General features: G+C 42.2%; 1 protein-coding gene across 4 annotated transcripts in view; it reads right to left on the bottom strand.

Moving 5' to 3' along the window:
• Camk4 (calcium/calmodulin dependent protein kinase IV) overlaps positions 1-22,278 on the bottom strand; it is a 221,842-nt gene continuing 199,564 nt past the window's right edge. For all 4 annotated transcript variants that reach the window (XM_059245999.1, XM_059246000.1, XM_059246001.1 and 1 more), the window contains 4 exons: positions 9,784-9,859; positions 4,383-4,509; positions 1,988-2,140; positions 1-573 (listed from right to left, as the gene is read on the bottom strand). In XM_059245999.1, the coding sequence (XP_059101982.1) occupies positions 163-573; positions 1,988-2,140; positions 4,383-4,509; positions 9,784-9,859 (767 nt within the window). In that variant the 3' untranslated portion in view covers positions 1-162. The remainder of the gene's footprint in view (positions 574-1,987; positions 2,141-4,382; positions 4,510-9,783; positions 9,860-22,278) is intronic.

Raw genomic sequence — 22,278 nt, 5'->3', positions numbered from 1 at the left:
TTAGGATTACCAACTGGTATATATGGTTTTTTTTGTTTTTGTTTTTTTTTTGCACCTCAAAACAGAATCACTATAGTGCATATCATGCTTCCCCACCTTCCTTGCTGAAGGACAAAGTACATAAAATGCTAGGGTTGTTCTCTGGACCTAAAGGAAGCCAGCTTAGTACTCTGGCAGAATTACATCCTGCTGTGGAACCCCAAATCCCCCAGCAGGGGCTTCCTCCTCATCTTTGGGGACCATTTCCTCCTCCAGCGCCTTCAGCTTCTCCCCTGAGCCCCTCTTCATTTCTGGGTTGTCTGTCTTCAAGTCACCCTCCAGTGCCTGGGGCACCAGCGTGGGGGCCTCATCTTGTACACCGGCATCTTTCTCCTCCTCGGACGGCGATCTCCTCATCTCAGCTGCTGTATCCTCAGCTGCCACTTGGTCCCCTTCTTGCATTTTCTTTCCCAGAAGATCTGTGTTGTCCTCTTGGGATGGATCTGGGCTGGCCTTGTGGCTCTCCTGGAGGCTGCTGTGGCTGCTGCTGGCACTTCCCAGCCGAGAAGAGGCCACCACAGCCTTCACCGCTGCCTGAATAGAGAGAGAGAAGTATGAAATAGTGTTTCCATGGGAAATCCCAAATTGTAGTATAATTCCTACTTTGTTTTCTAGGTTGGCGTTCAGTCTTTCAAAGTAAAGTAAATTATTCCAAGATTGTTCATTAGCTAGAAAGGTATTTGGAGAAAGAACAGTAAAACCTCTTTAATTACGAATTAGAATTATTTGGTCATCTGGACAATTGAAAACATGAGCAAGATGCGTTTGCCTCTGCGTGACTTAAAGTTTTATATTCTCCAAAGGATGTTTCATGGAATACTAGATCCATGATGCTGGCTGGTATCAGGGAAATCAGAGTTCAGTGCTCAAACTAGCTTCAGATATAGTCAAGCCAAAGTTATTTAATACATGTCATTTCAAACTTAGACCATGGCTCTCCTCCTATCAGTATGACAGAGATGTTAGTTTTGGCCTCTAGCTAGTCTCTGAGATCTGCTGTTTATACAGCTAGTCCTAAATGTCATACAGATACACCTAACCACTATTCTATTTATAGTCTATAAAACAGATGTAGTTTGGGGGATAGTTTTCTGTATTTTTTTAAAGCAATTTCCTATAGTATGGAATAGTTTTAAGAGTTATCTCCTAATTATTACAGGTTCAGAAATTTCCTGAATAAATATGAGTTTCTTGAATGATGTCTTTTTTTGGTGGTGGTAGGGGGGGAGAGACAGGGTTTCTCTGTGTATCTTTGGAGCCTGTCCTGGAACTCACTCTGTAGCCCAGGCTGGCCTTGAACTCACAGAGATCCACCTGGCCCTGCCTCTCAAGTGCCGGGATTAAAGGCGTGCGCCACCAATGTCCAGCGAATGATATCTTATTTAGATAAGAAGTAGCAATACTGTATCTGGTGGGGGCTGGTGAGATGACCCAGTAGGGCTGAGAGACAAGGCCCCGGCCACCAAGCCTGAGTTCAGGCTTTGATACTTCTGGAGAAGGTGAGAACTGATTCCCTCAAGCTGTCCTCTGACCTGCACATGCGTGCTATGACACACCTGCAGGCTTGTGCACACAGAGAGAGTAAATAAGATACACACACACACCCCACATATATACTCACACACACATGTGCACACATGGGCACACACTTTGTAATTTAAACATACAGCACAAATATTAATGTTCTGGTTTTTATTCTAGCTCTGAATTTATTCTTTCAAGTGCTTTCCTTTTCTTAATAATTAATTCATCACACACACACACACCCCAAAACAAAATAAAACAAAAACAAAAAACAAACCCTAAGTGGTTTTATGTCAGTATCTTAGGAGTTTAAAAGCAAGAATTTTCCCTGGTGTCACAGAAAATGAATAATATAGTACTCAAGGAAAAAAAGACATCTTAAGAAAAACAAAAAAAACAGTAACAACAAAAACATGTGCTTTACCTTAAGCTTGCGCCGAGCATTGAATTCTTGGAGCTTCTTCTGAGCAGTGTCCATGTGCACAAAGTTAGCTGCTTTACCTGTGACCCACGGGTGCTGGAGGGCTTGAAATGTCGTCAGCCGTTTCTTGGGATCCAAAACAATTAATTTTCTGACCTGCAATCGTAAAGAAATACAGACTTTGAGAAACTGGGCTTCCCTTCAGACTGTGAATGTCCAGTTATTACTCTACTTAGAGTTAATAGCACTAACTATGAACTATTAATGTTAGCAATAGCACTGAGCACATGTTTTTGAAGGTGCTTCTGTCAGGAGCAGGACCTACCTCAGGAAAGCAGCAGCTGGGGGTGTCCCAGAAGCTGGGGCACTCACCACCTGTAGCCCCAAACTCACAGATTTCTTCCCACAGAGGTCAAAGAATTAGGGCCTGGCTTGTCTACCGATCAGATGCCCTTTTGAAGGCAGCACCAGCCCTGGAATAATTCTAGGCTAAATTATGAAATCACTTAGAATTCAGAACTCCAACTCAGTCTCTCTAGAATGGGCATCCAGGCACCATCTCTCTTTCGGGGGATTAAAGGGCAAACAAAGGGTTAGTGTTCAAGCCCTTAGTGAATACTGTTTATGACTCCCTTGAGACTTATAGTTCACTTTCCTTAACTCATTGAAAGCACCTGAAGAAATAAGTTCAGAGCTGGAATAAAAGACACGTTAGGATAAAAAGAAGGAAGTCATTGGCTTGAGGCTTATGACATGCATGGCATGTCTAAATTTAACTAATGGTAATCCATTCTGGAAGCTTTACTCTTGTTTGTGAAGACAGACAGACAGTGAGTTGACAGGAAGATCAACAAATGAAATAACTCCCAGCCTTGGGCTCAGCAGCAGTGGCCTGGTATGAGGGAGGCACTCCCTGGACTCAGGGAGGAGGCTCATGTTCTGGTTATGCCTCTAACTATTCTCATGGCACAGTCACAGAAACATATGGGCTGGCAACTATTAGCTCCAACTCACAAGTGGAGAACAGAAAGATGCTCAGAGACCTTAGCTACTAAGGTCAAATACTTGGTCATTACTAGAGCATGACTTCAAACTCAGGTCTCCAGTCTGTGAAGCTCAGCTTATGTACTACATTGTAAAGATGTCGGAGCCTCTCCAGACAGCAGTCTTGTAAAATAAGATACTCTCGATCGTTTATCTAAGAGGTCTTTTCTAGCTCTAAACACCCATGAAAGAAGTGAAAACAGGTTAATGAAGTCAAACAGCAAGTTAAATAAGGAGCAAATGCATCTTACTCCCAATTTTATGAAGCTTTTTCTGTACAATGATTGCAAAGGAGTGCGTGTTTGCAGTGTGGATGCTGAGTAGCGTGAGGCTAGGATCCCTGGATTCTGTGTGGAACATACTTTAGAAGGGCACAAGAAGAAGCAGAGAGGCCAGACAGGAAGCTGTGGCCACGGTCCAGATGGGAGAGGGTGGGAGTTGGTCTGAGTCAGTGGGAGTGGAGGAGGAAAGAAGCAGATGTATTCAAGAGATGGTCAGGAGTGGGTTATATACCTGCATACCCATATAGACTGCCTCCCTTGCTACTCACATCAGAAAAACCACAGGTCCTAAAGAATGTTCCATGAAATAACACGAAGAGAAAAGGGAGAAGTATTTGGAGGGAGGAGTCCTGGGAAAGGGCTCTAGAAACTTGAGTGAGTGCTAATTAGTCCCTTTCTGCTGGTAATCTTTGGCACACTTAGCAAATTACACCCTTTAACCTTTAATGATTCAAAAATCAACTCCATTATTTTGGCACACTTTTTTTTTTTCTCTCCGGAGGAATGATGGTTGCAATTGTACAAAAACAGTTTCCATCGTATCCAAGCATCCTTCTGCTGGAAGGGGCCGAGCTCTCTCTCGAAGGGATTTCTTGAATATTAATGTATTAGCCTGACTGCGAAGTAGTGAAGGCAAACCATTCTATTAGCGGAGTGGATCTTGTTTATAATTCCAGTGCTGCATAATCAGGCTCATGCTACTGTTGGAGTGTTTTAATAAACTTAAAATTTCTCGAAAATTCAGTTATATTTATTTGAAGTACATCTACATTGAGGTGAAGAAGCCACATCCAACCAGAATTCTGTGTGAACGGTGTTTGGACTCCATCGTGCAGTGTTGTTTGAACGGTTCTGCCGTTACCAGGTAGCAAAGATTCTGTAACTAATGCTATGATGATTCAGCTAATGAGGACTGAAGGGACATCTGTTTCTCATTCTTCGTGAGGGAAATGCATCAGTGTTCCTTTTAAATTAAAACACCTTATAGATGGGAAAAGCGGTCTATTTTAAAATGTATTTTACTATTTCTTGCTTAAAAATTATTTATGTCATTTTGTTTGGGTCACACTTACCAAGTCCTTGGCATTTAAAGATACTTCATCCCACCAGGGGGAGATAAAGTAATATTCACAATTCAGAATTCTCCTGAACATGAACTGATCACCCCTTTCGTCATAGAATGGTTCAAATCCACAAAGTCTGGAGGGGAAAAAAATAGAGTAAATACCTTTAAAAGAGGAGGTATATTTCATCAAATTTCTGTAAAAATTCAAGATCTTTCTTTCTATATTTCTTACAAGTAACTCTACCTGTGTGTGTGATTGTTTTGTTGTAATTTATAATAAACAACATAAAAACACAACCTCACCTGCAGGAAGTAAGAAAAGTGAAGCCAAATTTCTCTTAAAAGCTATGACAACAACAAGCACAAAAATACAACACTTGAAATGGCTAATACTATCGACATTATGGTAATGATTTTTCCAGCAGATTTTTCTTGAAAATTAAAAGACAGATTAGATTGATAGGCCTCCAATGTATATACAATGGAAGAATTAAGAATATAGGTTTAAAAGTAGACAGAAATAGAAATCCACAAAATTAGAGGCCTGATGTTTCCATATATTAATCTAGTTTGTAACAAAATAGAGATAAAGCTATTAACACAGTCACCCCAGGCAGCCAAGAGACAAGCAGCGTGGGTTGATTCCATTCCTATAAGTGACCCTCATTTTAAAGGTGTCTGACCACATTCACCTACGTTTTCTACTATAGGGTCAGTAGGAAAAGAAGCAGCGTGTGAGAATGGGGAAGCACCTCTGACACTATAAGGGAGGACAGGAAAAGCTGGAGTCTGCTCTGGGGTTTCCAAGCCTGCACTGGTGACAGAGAAGTGGCGGTTCTGATCACGAGGTGGGAAAGAAAGGCAGCTCAAACCAATGCAAGGTCTTTCCAGGGGTGGGGTCGGGAAGGACGCAGTGTTCTTCAAGGAGCTGGCCACTGGGAGCTGGACCATGCTCCAAGTGAGTATATGGGCCACACAAATTAGACTTGGTATTTTTTTTTTCTTTCTCTCTTTTTTCTCTTATCTTCTTTTCCGTGGGGGAGGTCACAAGGGCGGGGTGAACCTGGGAAGACTGGAAAGTGAATTGACGGGGGTGCATTATGTGAAACTCCCAAATAATAAAAATATTATGTTAGGAAAAAAACCGAAAAATGGTCTTTCCAGGCATATATTATACATGTTCCCTTTGGAAATCAAGTGAGGAAATATGAAAAGTTTAAAAGACATCCTCTTCGATTCTTCCTCTGAGCCAGCCAGGTAGCTACAGAGCATGGAAAAACAAAATGCTTCCTGAAATGCCAGCTTCTGGGAAGAAGTCACTTCTCATGTCCTTTGTGTTCATGAAATGTTGCCATGGGAGGGTATTTGTCTCACGCAAACATTCTGCAGCCACCTGGGAGAAGGCGGAACTAGGAGTGAAAAGCCTCAGCAGGGCACTCTCTCCTGCTAAGTGTTCAGAGAACCCTGCACCTGACCCACCTGTGCAAGGGGAGTGTAAGCACACAGGGGTGAGGAGGCCCCTCACCTTGACTCTCCTAACCTCCCTAACGCTAGGAAGGTGTTGCCTGCTACTGGTTAGTCATGGAGAAAGCACGCAGCCTGTTCAGGAGGGTCCTTACATTCCCCATTCTGAAATCCAAAGACAATAAGAATTCAAAAGTCACAGTCCTCGAACGACTTCATCTCAGTCATATCAAGGGCTCTTCTTTGATGACAGAGGCCGACAACTGACATCATGTCAGCCTGAAATGTCAGAATGGAAGCACTGCAGCAGCACAGAGTGGGAATCACGTGCACACACATGGTGTAGCACTCCCTCGGTGGTACTGCAGTCGAAGTCTAAGCAATCACGGGGGTTGTACAGGGCCTGGCATATAAATGGGCTGAACAGGGTGGCTCCCAGCCTTTGGGATTAACTGCAGTGTTGAAAACTGAAGGAAGGTTGTACAGGACATCCATCTGATCGCTATGGCCATCAGATGCCAAATGCTACAGCTCAAAGGTAAAAGGTCCAGAACTCCCGGGACAACCAGTCATGGAATTTTGTTTCCAAACTAAAATCACCTACAGAAATAGCGAGGCCATGGCACAAAATAGACGACGGTGGTGGTGAGCAGAAACTGTAAGGAGTGAAAAGTATTAAAGCAGCAGTTGCCACAAGAGGAGGGGCGGAGGGGACAGAGGTCTCCACGTCAACAAGAATTAGGGGCTAGGGAGATGGCTCAGCTGTCTCAGCAATGCAAGCATGAGGACCTGAGGTTGATCCTCAGAACCCACATTTTAAAAAGCTAGGTGTGGTGGCACACACTTGCAATCTCAGCAATGGAAAGGTCGAGACGGTGTGCTCGCCGAGCAGTTTAGCCTACTTGGAGAACTACAGGTCAGTGACAGACCCGGCCTCAAAAAATGATAGACAGTTAGTTCCTGAGAAATGATACCTCAGGCTGTCTTCTGGCCTTCACATGAGTGCACACATAAGTACCTACGTATACACACATACATGTGCACCCACACAAACACATGCACACACATGAAGTAACAACTGTCTGTTGATGAATTTATGAAAAGATAAAGCCCAGAGTTTATGTACATGTATAGAAGTGGATAAAGAATAGGTCCTCATTTGGGCAATGATGTTGAGCCTTAAGTGATGTTCACAAAATAGCTTTCCCAGGCAGGAATCAACAGAATAGATCCCAATGCTACCTTTACCCCCATTTCTCCTCTGCTTTGGTTCTGAACCACGCAGCTCCATAATCCAAATGTCTAGATGGCATAGCCTCAAGTCACCAGTCCCCCACTAAGTGGACATAAAGGCTAAATAAAGGAGACATGTGAGTCCAGTGGTACAGTCCACAGAAATGCCACGATCCTTGCTGGGTGGACTTTACAATAGTATGGACTACAGGTAAATGAAATGTCCACAGACTCAGGGCTGACAGAGATGGGGAACTGAAAGACATTAGTCATGAGAGGCACTGTCGTTTCATCCATAACCTACTATAGGCCTAAGTGTATGAAAATATAAGAAATACAAAAATGAATTTGTCTGATTTGGTAACAGACTAGGGGGAAGGTGTTTTCAAGGATATGGTCTCATTTCCCACTTCCTTTCCCATGACAGTGGCCTTTCCATGGACTTTTACTTATTGTGCCTTACAGTTTTTCAGAGTGAATGCAACTTAGTGTTCTATTTTCATGTCCCTCAAGTTCTCTTACAGCATCGAGGCTTCGACCCTTTTGGATACATTTCAATCCAAAATTATAACCTGGGACATATATGTTCTAGAGACAAAAAAGAATTCTTATTTGTGTATGTCTTAGAGTTTTATTGCTGTGGTGAAACGCTATGATGAAAGCAACCTGGGGAGGAAGGGGTTTATTTCACCTTACACTTCCAGGCTGGAGCTGATACAGAGGCTGCGGAGGGGTGCTGCTTACTGGCTTGCTCCTCATGACTTGCTCAGCCTGCTTTCTTATAGAACCCAGGACCACCAGACCAGAGATGGCACCACCCACAATGGGCTGGACCCTCCCTATAAGCCACTAAGAAAATGCCTTACAGCTGGATATTATGGAGTCATTTTCTCAGCTGAGTTTTCCTCCTTTCAGATGACTCTAGCTGACATAAAACATAAAGACAGTGTAGTTTGGGTTTTTCACCTTCTATCATGAAGTACTTTTTGTTGTAGAATATTATTTTAAGGTGTGTTACTTTTGTATATGTTGCATTTTTTTAACTCTGTCTAGTTGTGTTACTCTTTGCCTGTATGAAACACCTGATGGTCTAATAAAGAACTGAATGGCCAATAGCAAGGCAGGAGAAAGGATAGGTGGGTCTGGCAGGCAGAGAGAATATAAATAGAAGGAGACATGTGGGAGGAAAAAAGAAGTAGCCAGAGAAGGAGGAGGACTTCAGGGCCCAGCCACTCAGCTACAAAGCAAGCCATGGAGTAACGTAAGATTTACAGAAGTAAGAGAATGGGAAAAGCCCAGAGGCAAAAGGTAGATGGGATAATATAAGTTAAGGAAAGCTGGCAAGAAACAAACCAAGCTAAGGCTAGGCATTTATAAGTAAGAATAAGCCTCCATGTATGATTTATTTGGGAGCTGGGTGGCATCCCCCACCCCACAAAAAACAACAACAACAACAACAAAAGAGCCAATAACCCAATAATCAAACAACAACTTTTTTTTTGAGACAGGTTTTCCACTGTGTAGCCCTGGCTGTCCTGAAACTCACTTGGTAGATGAGGCTGGCTTCAAACTCAAAGATCTGTCTGCCTCTGCCTCCTGAGTGCTGGGATTAAAGGTGTGTGCCATCACTGCTCAGCATCATAAAGTATTCTTGCACAAAGCTCAGGAGCTAAGATTCTCTCTCTCTTTGCCACGTGGGGACACAGTACAAAGGAACTTTTCTGAAAACTCAGAAGAAGCTACTCTACAGAGCCCAACTCTGCAGCCACCCTGACCTCAGGCTTCCAGCCTCTAAGACAATGAAAAGGTAACTTTCTCTTGTTTAAGTTATTCTGCTATGCATTGAGTGAGGGTAGCTCACCTATGATAATGGGCTCTTTGGAACCCTGGAAAATCTTTCTGTACAGCTTCATATTATGGGTTCCCAAAACTACCTGCATTCCCTTCAAAATGTGTGTGCTTACTGTACATTAACTCTTGGGTGCACTGATACCTCCCTTTAGGCTTTCCACAGCCACCTTCCCATATGATTTCCCTCACTATTACCTCCAATTCCATCACCACTTTGCAAATTTCTTGAAATTATTTTTTATTAGACAGCAGCTCGGTAATGGAGTTGGAGAGAACAGAGAATGAATTATCAGGCCATTTGATTCAGTGTTAAGCCCAAGGCCCTTGAAATCTTAACATATAGGAAAATAAATCAATAGGTAAATGTGCTTGAAATATTCTGATATGTAACATGCTAGTTGGGGATTTCTTAGGAAACAAATAACAGATCTCTTAAAAGGGCTAACAATCTGTTTAAAAAGATACAAGTAAATAAAACCAGAGAGTGTGACAAGTGAACTTGAATTTCACATTTATTATGCTCATTAAATATTTCCCCAAATTATGCTCATTAAATATTTCCCCAAATGTTGGTAATATTATATAGGAAAATCAGTTAAGGAAAAGCCCCCAGAAGCCTCTACCCTCCAGGGAAATGATAAAGTAAAAAATACTGATTTTGAGACTATGCTATTGGCCTGGTTAGTGTAAAACAGAATATCACATCATTTGAGACTACGCTATCAGTACAGTTATTGTAAAAAGGAACATCACAAAAAGTCAAAGGTCAGAGGGTAACCTGGATTGTCATGAGAATTATTAATACCTAGATAATGTTATACAAAGGCGGTTTTGCATAGAGGTTGCTTTTTGTCACTTACAAGATGTAGGTGATTATCCCTACAGACCACATGTCCACCTCAGGTCCATAGGCACAGCCCCGGAGAATCTCAGGTGCTGCAGAAAGATGGAGAACGAGGTTAAATGGGAGCATGCCCTCAATGCTCACATTTTAATTGCAACCAATGGGGAGAGACAAATTCCCAATCAAACTTCTGAACTCTCATCACCAAGCCTCTCTCCCATAACCACAGCAGAATGAGCAAATTCTCATTCACATCTATTTCTGCAGGAGACACTGCAGTCTTGGTCTGTCATGGGTGCACAAGAATAATGCTACTAGTAATCAAATTCTGCATTGCAATGTCATGATACAGCTAAATAAAATGGGTAGAGGTGTATCTTTGCTACAAAAAAACCCTTTTACTCTAAAGGGCACTTTATACCCAGACAAGGAAGAAATGAAGCAAGAACTACTTGAAGCAGTGGGTATGCACCAAGTGCGTGTCTGGGGGCAGGGAGCAGACTATGAGAAGGGTATGGAAAACTCTAGCACAAGAAGGTTGGCATAGGAGGAGGAAAGGGCTCTGACACACATCTTGGCCTTGATGCTGTATGTCAGTCCCCAGAAAGCACTGTCCCCAGTGTTCTTGAGGTCATGACCTGAGAAAGGAGGCCTTTCCCTACGCATATTAGGGCATATTCTATTAGCTTTTCTCTGCTGTTGGGGTAGGAAGGCCTTCTCAACCTTGGCATGGCCTTGGAGAGAAGACTATAATGATCTTTTTCATTTTTATTACCAGAGAGATGTGAGAATTAGAGGCTACTGGGTCTGGGGGTTTGCACTGAGTCCTGGGGATGCGTTGTTTACGTAACTCACAGAGGAAGAACAAGAGAGCCAATGCACCACCACCTGTAGAGAGATGGGGTCTATTAGCCCACGGTGTATTCTTTAGTGCTGGAGATGCTGCTGGGGCCCCTATGGGGTGAGCTGCTTGGTGCACGCTGAGGGTCTTTGCAGTGTGTCCTGGCGACCAGAACACCACATTCCTCTGGATGGGGCCTCTAGAATCAGTAAATTGGATCTACTGTCTTCACTAGAAAGACAGCAGTCTAGATCAGAGGTTTTCAACCTATAGGTCATGACCTCTTTAGGGGGTTGAACAACTCTTTCCCAGGGTTCATTAAAGACCATTGGAACACACAGATTTCACATTATAGATTACATAATAGTAGCAAAATTACAGTTCTGTAGCAGCAATAAAAATAATTCTATGGTTGGGGGTCACCACAACATGAGGAACTGTATTAAAGGTCGCAGCATTAGAAAGGTTGAGAAGCACTAGTCTAGACCATCCACATGAGCTCTGGAAGGAACCTGTTTTCAATGGACTCTGGGTTGACTGAAAAGATTGCTGGTGGCTTTCAATGTTACCCTCCACTCCATTCTTCTTCCTTGTAGAATTGTGCTATACAAAATATAGAAAAGAAGTAGCCAAGCCAGAACTGTGAAGGGGATGTGCACCAATAGCTGAAGCAGCCACTCAGGGAAATGGACCCTTCAAGGAACTGTATCTGGATCCAAACAGATTTTCTTATCTACAATTGAATACAATTATTCCTAGGGAAAAATGTCCTTTTTAGATTTGATAACATTAGAAAGAATGCTTCCCCAGTTTTTCACTGTAGAGTAACTTTCATTTCCTGGGGGAATTTGCGCCTCTAGGAAGGAGTCTATGAGTCCCAATAGCAGACAGAGAAGTCCCCCTGCACGTCTTTGTTTAATCCTTGGGCCAAGCGACCTCAGATTTGGCTGCCACCTCCTGGAGGGCCTCTGTCACCGGCCTCCTAGAGCTGGTCCAGTGTGGAACAGGGAGCATAGCAGGCATTTGGTTGGCACGGTGAGTGGTATCTGCCCTTGCCCACTCAGGCCCTGACATCAGAGACCCTGATGAGAACCCCATATCAATGTTGGCAGAAGCTTTTACATTTCGTGAGACTCAGTGTTTTTGTTTGTTTGTTTGTTTAACCTTTCAAATCTAACTGAGCTGGACTAGCTCCAATTGCCAAGTTAACATGGAGTTTTAACCTGCGATTTAGTAAGTGATTACCTACTGATCCTTAAGTAAGGGGCGCAGAGCAGCAGGAGATGTACTCCGCACAGATCCTGCTCTATCACATTTCTCATTTATCCTGTTAGTCAAAGCTCTGGCACAGGTCAGGTGTTCTGTCCTGCTCTCTCTCACAGCACCCAGCCAAGAGCCCTGCAGCATGTGAACACCTAGGAAGAAGTCTCCTTTGTATTCCTCTACAGAGCAGCTGCAATGTTTCTCTGACACAGGAACATCTGCTTCTGTTCCCCATCACTGTACGAACACACCCTCCAGGAGCAGAATAGTTCTCCAGAAGGCATTATCCTCTACTGAGTCAACTTGGGGGGTTAAAGCTTAACTGAAGCACAGGGAAGACAAGAGATTCTTGTCTTCCTTAATAAATTTCTCTTAAACTATTTTTCATAAAGGAAGGCACTTATAATATCTTTTATTTGGGGGAAGGGCAGGGTTTCTTTGTGTAGCCTTGGCTATCCTGGAACTCACTTTATAGACAAGGCTGGCCTCAAACTCACAGAAATACACCTGCCTCTGCCTCCCAAGTGCTGGGATTAAATGTGTGTACCGCCGCCACCCGCCCTAGAATTTATAATTTCTTAACATATATAAAATTGAGGTCAAATAAAAAGTAAGTCAATTTTGATTTTAAATCAATTAACTATTTTAAGTAGTATAATCTCTAAATCAATTAACCATCTTAAGTAGTATTAAGTATTTTCAAATACTAGTTAGTATGACCTTGGCTTTCTTTGGAATCAGCTCATATCACTTATAATCTATCTGAACCCTTTACATAACAGAAAGCCTTATCCAAAAGCTTTTCAAAATCAATGTCAGTTTCTGGCACACCAGTCTTCATGTCTCCTAGGTATCAGATATCTCACAACTGATACTAACAATTTGTCATCCCCTTAGAGCAGGAACAATAGAGAAGCAGTCAGCTCATTTCTATTTGGTAAAGATATCAAACCAGATGTGATGGCACACACCTGTAATCCCAGCATTAGGAAGTGGGGGCAGGTGGACCAGAAATTCAAGATCACTTTCCATACATCAGCCTGGACTACATGAGACTCTATCTTAAAACAAAACAAAAACCAGCAGGAAGGACCTCATCCTGCCTTTTAATGCTGTGAATACTTAGTTCGCCCTCACACTTTTTCTCCCCCAACTCTCTAAACAAACCAATAAAATCTAGAGACAAAGTCCTTTCAGGGCATAAACCTTTTGTTCAGATGCTCTTTAGTGGCAGGGCATGTAGCTCAGTGGTAGAATGCTCAGCTAGTATGCCCAAAGGCAGGAATTTCATACTTATCACTAAAAGAGGAAAAGTATTTTACATGATGGACAATCAATCATTTTTTCTGATGATAATCATTTATTGACTTTTTGCTGGCTGTCTTCAAAGTGACCTGAAGCTGTCTGCCACTTTCTAAAATTAGCTTATTATTCAAGTTAGTAGCCATGAAACAGCTGTTATAGAGGCCCTAGCACATGGGCCAGCCCACTGTCAGGGCAGCTGAGTTTTAGTAAACCCAAGAATTCCCTGAATGTCAGATATGCCCTTTAAAAAAATCAATTTGGCTAGGATATAAAAACTACACAAAAGTTCAACCTGGATGATATTTATTTACTATCTCCTAGATCACAGAGTGCTAATTTTTTTTCAGTTGGATGACAGAATCATTAAAATATCTAGAGATTGAAGATCCACCTAGAAATTGTGATGGGCTCAAACAAAAGCACTCAACCAGTTCTGGAAATGGCATGTGGCTTCTTACTGCGGCCACAGGCGCTGGACAGCTCCTCTTTTCCAGAGGCCCTTGGAGAAAGCTACTGGCACCATTTTGGTTCTTGACTGTGCCTTTATTCTATCACCGCTTCAGGCAGGCTCCATCACCCTTTCCTACTTACTGGGTTAGAGCCACAGAGTGGCATTTGGTGATAAGACTTTTCAAGCTACTAGTAACTCTTTTGACAGCAACAGATTTGGAGTAAATTAAGGAGTGGAAACAAGGTATGCCTGCAATCGGTCACTCCATCAGTCATCAAATATTTACTAAGCACTTGGTAGTTAGGGGTCCTGGGAAATCATAAGGAGCAAGCCCCAACCATAGCATAAATTACGGCTAGTCAGGGAGGTAAATGTTAAATAAAAGTAAGCCACTAGAAGGGATGCAAGGGTGGTTGCTGGCAGTCCTTGGAGGAGGGTGTCTTCCATAGGGGTTAACAGGGTCACTCCTGTCATGGAGGAAGCAACGTCCACATTGAGATGTGCTGAACCTAGAGAAGTTAACTAGGAGAATGGGAGAGGATGGTTGAGGAGAGACGGCAAAGAGCTTCTCGGGGAAGAAGGAACTATGCAATGGTCCACGGCAGGAAGGAGCAAGGCCTGGCTCAGGACCGCCGTGGGGCTGAGGTGGGGCTATGCTCGCCAGTGAGGCAGTCAGAACCAGAGATTTTCTTTCTTACGATGTCTCTCTTCTACCTTTGCTTTGGCAAATCAAAACACATGGGGGTGAGGAGCACGGTCTGTACATCTTAAAGCTTAATCTGACTTTCCAGAGTCCCCTATTCCAGAGCTCAGGGGAAAACACTGCCGCCATTTTCACTGGAAAGCCTTGCCTTGGATTTAAATGAATTTCTGGGACCCACAAAGATCCAGTATATTTTTTCTTTTCTTTTCACGTATGTGTAGGTACACGTGTGGGGCAAGTGCCCACGTATCTGAGTGAACATGTGGAACTCAGAGGACAATCTTGGGTATCATTCCTCAGAAGCTGTCCACCATATTCTTTTGCGGCAAGGTGTCTCGCTGGCCTATGGTTGGCAACATTTGCTGCTCTGTCTTCTACTTACGGAATTCACAAGCGCACACCGCCACATCTAGCTTTTCACAAGGATTCTGGGGAACAAACTCAAGCGCACACCACCACACGTGGCCTTTCACATGTATTCTAGGGACCAAACTCCGATTCTCCTGTCTGAACGGCAATAATTCCACTCTTTCTCATGGTCTTGCACCGTCTTTAAGGCAGGCTAGGGAACCTCTACACTTTACTTCTTGGGGATGGAACTTGTGAAAAGAGGGGGGAGGGAGGAGAGAATACATATCCAGAAATCTCAACCTTCCTTCTTCCTCACTCTCTCTGGAAACCAGAGAAGGATGTACTCAGGGCAGCTGCCTAGTGCCTACAGCTGGACAGACTCCAAATTAGGTACATTCATTCATTCATTCATTCATTTATTTATTTATTTATTTATTTATTATTTATTTATTTATTTATTTTAAGCATCTATGCCTTATGTTGTTGTCATTTGTTGAGCTGGCTCCTATATTTGGCAAGCAAAGCACGCCACCTGTGTGAAACGGTGCAATTTTTAGACTAGAACAGTATGCTCAAGGCTGTCTTGAGGGAGGTGCAGCTCAGACTGGAACTCATTGGCGATTAGGCTAAGGTCACGGCGGTACCTCTGGTGAGCAGGGTCAGCGTCAGCCAACAATTCCACACGTGCCACACTGTGACGGGGTGCAGGGCTGAGAAGGTATCCCAGTCCTTCGTCCCTCTTTTTCTATGTCTGGCTTATAAAGAGCCAGCCAGATGGGCGTTTAAAACACAAGTGACATAGCATGGGTTCCAAACCACTCTTCCTGTCTCCCAACACTCTCCGTTCACTGACACTGGACATGGGAACGTGGCTCCCACCCACCTCATGTTTTCAGGTAAGCCGTTCACAAAGTCTTCCTTGACACGTGAATCGCGTGGTTTTTAATTTGTATAAATTCTATAGCTGGCTGAAGAAAGAGAGTTTTTGTCACCTTATTTTTTTTTTTGTTTTTAACAACACGATAAGGAGAAAATCAAAGGTTTGAGAACACCTAGTGCTTTCAACAGCGGCAACAACCAACAACCACCCTCACACAACTCAGTGACTCGTGAGAGTCGCTTTTCTAAGATTCTGTTGAGCTCTTCAATCTGCAGGAAATCACAAATGTCTACAACTCTGAGTCATACTGAGTCTCCTGCTCTCTTCAAAGCTAGCTAAGGTGCATGAATGAGTATTCACGCTTAAAAAGCTGCTTTTCAGCTTTCATGGGACAAGATGCAGTATAAACAACAAACCCAACACATGCCAGTAAGAGTTTAATATAATAATCTTTTTTTTTTTTTTGTATACAGAAACATAAACACAACAATAGGCTTAGAACTCAAACTTTCAAATATATTAAGTATGGCCCATGCTACGTTTATCTCTAAGGGACACATAAACTTTCTCACTAGTGATTTTCAATAATTCTTTTGAAACTTTTTATTTTATGCATATGCTTTCTGTATTAACATCCCAAAATGGAACACTTTTGTGGGTGTTTGGGGCCCAGATAGTGCAATTTAAGCAAGTCCCACCCACTTGCCTTCAATCACCTCCTCCTTTGACCTCTTTTCCTCCCATCATTCCCACCCTCGTGTGGGTAATAATAGAGCTGAGTCCCTGAAGAACTGTGAATTCTCTGTACAGTTCGTTCTGTTAGTCAAGTCGTATCTTCAAGTGACACAGGAGTGGAAATAAAAAATGACTGCTATAGAGGTCAGCAGTGAAAACACTGTCTCTAAACTCACAGAGCAGGAGGTGTGTGGGGAGGATCTTGGTGGCATTCTCCTCAGATAGAATGCTGTCAGCCATCTAGAGCCCAAACATACTTGGTAACATTGGTCTAAGTACGTAATTACTAGGCCCTCAATTTAGTGTATATAGACAACATGTAGATGGCTTCTGGGATGTAGTATATGATATATTTCTTGGGTGACACCTAAATTAGCAGGCTTCTTTCTTCCTTCTTCTTGCTGATAGCCTTGGATCCCAAGAGACACTTTCAAAAGCCAGAGAGGCAGCCTCTTTGGTTGCTGACAGGCATAGTTGTTAGAATATTTTGTATACTGAGGCAAAAATTTGTGCCTTGTGAGACCTATTTTCAGCTCCCAATCCTCTCTTCTGGAGACTTTTCTTCTGTTTGTAGTTCTGTGCATGGAAATATTGACATTCATTCTATGCAGTCTCCTAAAGGTGGCGTGGGCACAGGAGCAGTCTGTGCTGTCTCCTTTTACGTCCTGCAGATGCCCAACAGTAGAGGGCAAAAGGTCCTTGCGTGCACAAATAAGCACCAGAGAAGTCAGGAAATGTTAAACACACAGCTCATCTCTCCAAAGGGAGAAGATATTTGGCTGTTCTCCTGGAATGCTGGGTAAAATGTAGTTTACAATCTGGCAATCCATTGCTACCAGCTGAGCCAGGCTCCACCCATATCCTCCAGAATATTATGTGTGTTATCCCACACGTTTCCCCCCTAAAGCCCTGACCATTGCTTCTAGATCATAAAACTCATCCTTGTGAGTGGTGCCACCTGTAGTTTACAATAGCACTATGTTTACCACCGTCATTCTTTCTAGACTTTAATCGTGAGTGTTGTTTCTAACTCAACAGAAGCCATCTTTATGGAAGAAGCCACATGTCCTTTGTAAAGCACCTCAGTGTAAACATGTCTTAAGCTTTGTTGTACTCACGGGATGGAGTTTACTGTTATCAAAAGCTTTTTTTTTTTTTTTTTTTTTTTAACAAAATTGTGCTGTGCTAACGTAAGCAAATTAGTGTCAGACTTTTGAAGTTTTGGCCCAGCCTTGGTACCTAAGTTAGGCTGAACTGAGTTTCGTTCTTGTCTCTTCATGGACCATTTCCCTGCCATACAGAAAGCCTGCAGCCCCACTGGTCTCAGGCGTCATAACTTGAAATGCTATCTATAGCCTAACAACACATATGTTTCTATCAATAGCCATGTCTTGTCCCGGAACGTCTCACACACACACACACACACACACACACACACACACACACACACACACACATCCTCTCCACTTAGATACCAAACAGCCGTCACCAGATTATCAAGCCTAAACCTGCTGCTCCAAATGGCAATCTCATTTTAGTAAAACTGTTAATGGTATTCTTCTAGTTGTTAGGGCTTCCCTCTCCACCACAGACCAACCAACCTCCTTGCTGACTGGAAAGACATCTTTGCTTGTGTGTAGCTCTGGATGGCTGCACTTCTCTCCACAGGGATGTTCTTTCCCCAGGTATCCCTATTGTTTACTCAGTCTCACATCTTTCAAGTGTCTACTCATATATCCAATTCTTACACAAAGCCTTCCCCGATTATTCATTTAAAATTTACAACCCAGGCCCTTTTGTAACTTATACTATGCCATAGGAATGGTCGTTATTTTCTTTGTAATTTACACATTTATTGTACTGGTTTTCTTCTCCTGCTAAAATGTACTGTTCTAAAGGAAGACTCCATATTGTTTTGTTGTTTACTGCAATGTGTCTAGTACTCATAGCACCTGGTGCATCATATAAGCTCAATAAATATTTAGAAAAGGAGCACTGAATGCCTATACATCTTACACCCCTCAGAGTTTACCTTATAATTAGTACAGTATCAATCCAATACCCAAAGAGATTTGTTTTTTTCTCCAAATTTCAAGCTCCTGAGTCTGCTTAAGCTGTTATAAACCTGCAGAGTCCCTGTCTTCTCTAAGATCAGAAGTAATGTGAGCTTGACAATACCTTCCTTCCACTCTTACGTGTGCCCGGCCTTGCACATGTTCCCAAGACCATTTTCCATTACCAGCTATCCTGGGACAGATCCCACCTCTGGGAGGAGGGCTGCTGTCAGAGAAGGAGGTGGACTTGGGCACCCTTCCCAACCCTCTTATAGCATCCTCTGCCTTCCTTCCTTCTTCCCATTGCTCACAGGAGCTCTAGCATGGCACGCCTGCCAGGGCAATAGGAAGTAACAGGAGCACAAGTGAGACTTGGCTATGCATTTAGCTCATCTTGAATTTTAAAAATTTCATCGTGAAGTAGAAGTTATCTCTGTGCGTTTTTTGATTAGTACTTGGTTGAGATTATTCTTTCCTTGATGAGACTGTCAGTACCATTTGGCTCCTTTACATTTCACTTTACTACTTATTTTTCAGGAATGAACATATTCTGACTTTAAAGAAAATATAGAGGAAGTTTCTATTTTAGGTCATCACACTTATTTTCTTATGTACAGAGCCCCCAGATCGTCCATATTAGTGAGTATTTATGTTAAAGAAAATGTTGACAATTGGTTACCTTTCTCTTGTTGGTAGTGAAACAGGCCTCTCTTTTGATGCACTGTAGGCTATTTACAACTTGTACTGAATTTTGGCAGAGTGAATTTTCTAGATTTTTTTTTTTAAGGAGCAATACAAAATTGTCAAAGAATTTTAAAAAGTAGCAATATGGCAATTCCATGGAGTTACCATAATATCTATGGAACTAAAGGCAGAGAGTGTGTGTTGTTACAGTATTTAATGACATATTTTAAATGCTAACTTCTTTATTCAGTTCTGGGAATCAAATCCAAGGCTTTACCTCTGCTAGGCAAGTGCTATATTGCCAATCTACGTCCTCAGGCCCAAGTGATAACATCTACATGCCACACAGAAGTGTCGGGTTCTATGTTCAAAATCGGGTGAGATATGTTTCTTCTTTAGAAGCTATGTAAGATATATTTCTTCTTTAGAAGCTATTAGTTTCTAGATCCTTAAAGGTAGTATTGTGTGTGTGTGTGTGTGTGTGTGTGTGTGTGTGTGTGTTTGTGTGTGCATGCGCGTACGCACATGTGTGTATGTGTGTATACATGGCATGTGCACACACGTGTACAAAGGAAAGTAGATAACTGATCTTTAGCTTGTTAAAAATTATAATTTAACCACTTTTATCTTCATACTGTAAAAATACCAGAAACCTATCTCCTAAGAACTATTCAAACAAGCATGAATTCCTTGGTACACTCTTTCAGGCTCCAGCGTCCTCTCTGTGAGAAGAGACATAACAGGGTACCCCTGAACACCTGGGTGCTGATGGGGCAGATGCCCAGCCTGCCTCTGCGAGCCTAGGCCTGCTCCATTGTGTACTCACACCTGCGTTATATGCAGTCATCTCCTGCTTTCTCGGGAAAGTTTTCTAGACAGCTCATGTTTACGTAGTCAAAGGATGGCAGGACAACCACTCTCTGGAGGTCTGACTGGGTCTGTGGCAGGTTTGAGGTGACTTCTCTACCATCTGTTTTTGAAGTTTACCTTTTAAAAGTCTTTTCTGCATTCCTGGACCTGATTATTTGTATTCAGAAAATTTGAAACTCTACATAATTACCACAAAGCACGAAGTCCAAACTCAGTGCTTGTTACATCTTAAGAGAAAGAAGTTCAAACTAAAAAACTCCATAAGGAATGATGCTCTTTCAAGGATCTCAAGTCAAACCCCTCAACTATTAGAACTTACTTAGGTTAGACAGAAAAACCAGAAGATGTGATGAAAGAAGTTAACATTCTTGTGTTAACAATTAAAATTATGACAAGACAGTTAATTCCTTTTTGCAGTGCTGGGGATTGAAACCATGGCCTTGCACATGCTAGACATGCTTTAGACTAGACGGGAAACATGCATGTGAGTCACGCAATGCTAGACATGCATTAGCCTAGACAGGAAACATGCATATGAGTCATGCACATGCTAGACATGCATTAGCATATACAGGAAACATACATGTGAGTCAAAAGCATCAGATTAGTGCTGATGCTTCCTCATTTTTGGATTTTTTCAGAGCAAGAAGGAGAAGGTAAGGAACTCCCATTTACACGGCATCCCACACATTAACCATGCCCCTCACATGCCAACAGCTGAAGATGAATTGCATTTAGCCACCTATATTTAAGTATTAATCTTTTTACGATACCACATTCATTTGTAATAACTGACAAAAATGCCAGAATTAGTCTGTCACGATGCCTTGTGCATGTCTAACATGGAGGCAGCCATAGTCTAGATTACAGGATAGTTAATATTCCTCTATATACTGAAGCTTCCAGAATATTATTTACAGCAATAGGTGCCCGTGGAGTTGCCAGTAGCTTCGCGCATAGTGGCAGCTCATTCATTAGTTGCTCATAATTAGCTTTCATTTTGGTTTAAATAGAAACACAACACATACTTGCCATTATCAAAGCCTGCAAATGGGAAAACACTGTTATGCTCATGGGATTAGCATGTGGGACATTTTTATGTGTTAATATTTCATCTGAATTATGCCAATAGGGCTGTTTCAAAAAATAATGAGACCTTGGCAAATGTTGAAAGAAAATAAATTTTTAACAGCTTCTGGGCTCTGAAAATAGAATTTGAATAAGTGCATAAGTACAAATATAAAATATGAACATACATAGTTTAATTAACCAAGCTAATGAACAAATGAGGTGATTGGCATCAGACAGAAATAACCTTTTCCCTAGCCCATTGCCCTATTGGTCTCTGTTATACTTTGAATCATATTTTTGTGATTAGTATGGCAGTTAATATCACATGATTACATTTTAGCATGATTATCAAGAGCTAAGACCCCATATAACGTATATTGAAACCTATGCTTTTTCCTCAGTGAAAAGATACTGAGAATCCCTTTAGGACTGAACACTTTCTGGGCAACTTTAGAACGCCAGACATTGGTTTCCATTGTCTGGGCCAGAAATATATAATATCAATATTATATATTACCTGGAACTTGGTTTTGAACATGTACATTTCTTAGGAAATAATGAGTATTTGCTTAAATGTGAGGTATCTATGGTTTTTCTTTTGCAATAAACAATCCTCTTATTAACAGCACTGGGCAAAGGTTCTAAGAATAATACCGAGTGGGTAGCTTTTCCTGTTTTATTTCCCAAGATATGACAGATGGTGTAACATAAACACTTGCTCTCTCAAAGGATGTAATTTGGAAAGCCTTCCATTAAACTAGGAACCACGCACTGGAGAATAACCGACCTTGGATGTATCACCCTTACAACAGGCGACCAGAACAGCCCAGCCTGCCTCTCTTCTCCCGGTTGCATGGTTGCTAGGTACCCCCCTCGGCTAATATAAAGTGTTCGTATTATAAATATTAGATCATTTTTGTACAATTTTATATTTTTTACACCATTAGTGGGTCCCACTGGGGGTATGCATGATTTCTTATTCAAGCTAACAAATATGGAGAGAGCCTCTATTACCTGGCCCTTCAGCCCCCGGAAGCAATAATCTCCCTTAGTCATCCCAGAGAAAGGTGGTGGGTAATTAGAGATTACCATAGCTTCTAGACCACCCACTTGCATGCACACACACACTCATGTGCACACACACATGCATACATGCGCTCTCTCTCTCTCTCTCTCTCTCTCTCTCTCTCTCTCTCTCTCCCTCATTTGTACAGAACCAACCCTAACCTCTTCATACTGCCCTGTCTTGGTTTTCCCTTGGGAATCCTGACAAAGGCCAATGCTAGAATCTGAGCTTACTGTT

Source organism: Peromyscus eremicus, chromosome 19, assembly GCF_949786415.1.
Source record: "Peromyscus eremicus chromosome 19, PerEre_H2_v1, whole genome shotgun sequence".
NCBI classification, from domain to species: domain Eukaryota; kingdom Metazoa; phylum Chordata; class Mammalia; order Rodentia; family Cricetidae; genus Peromyscus; species Peromyscus eremicus.
Note: the sequence above shows the minus strand (reverse complement) of the source record. Positions and strands in the feature narration are given on the sequence as shown.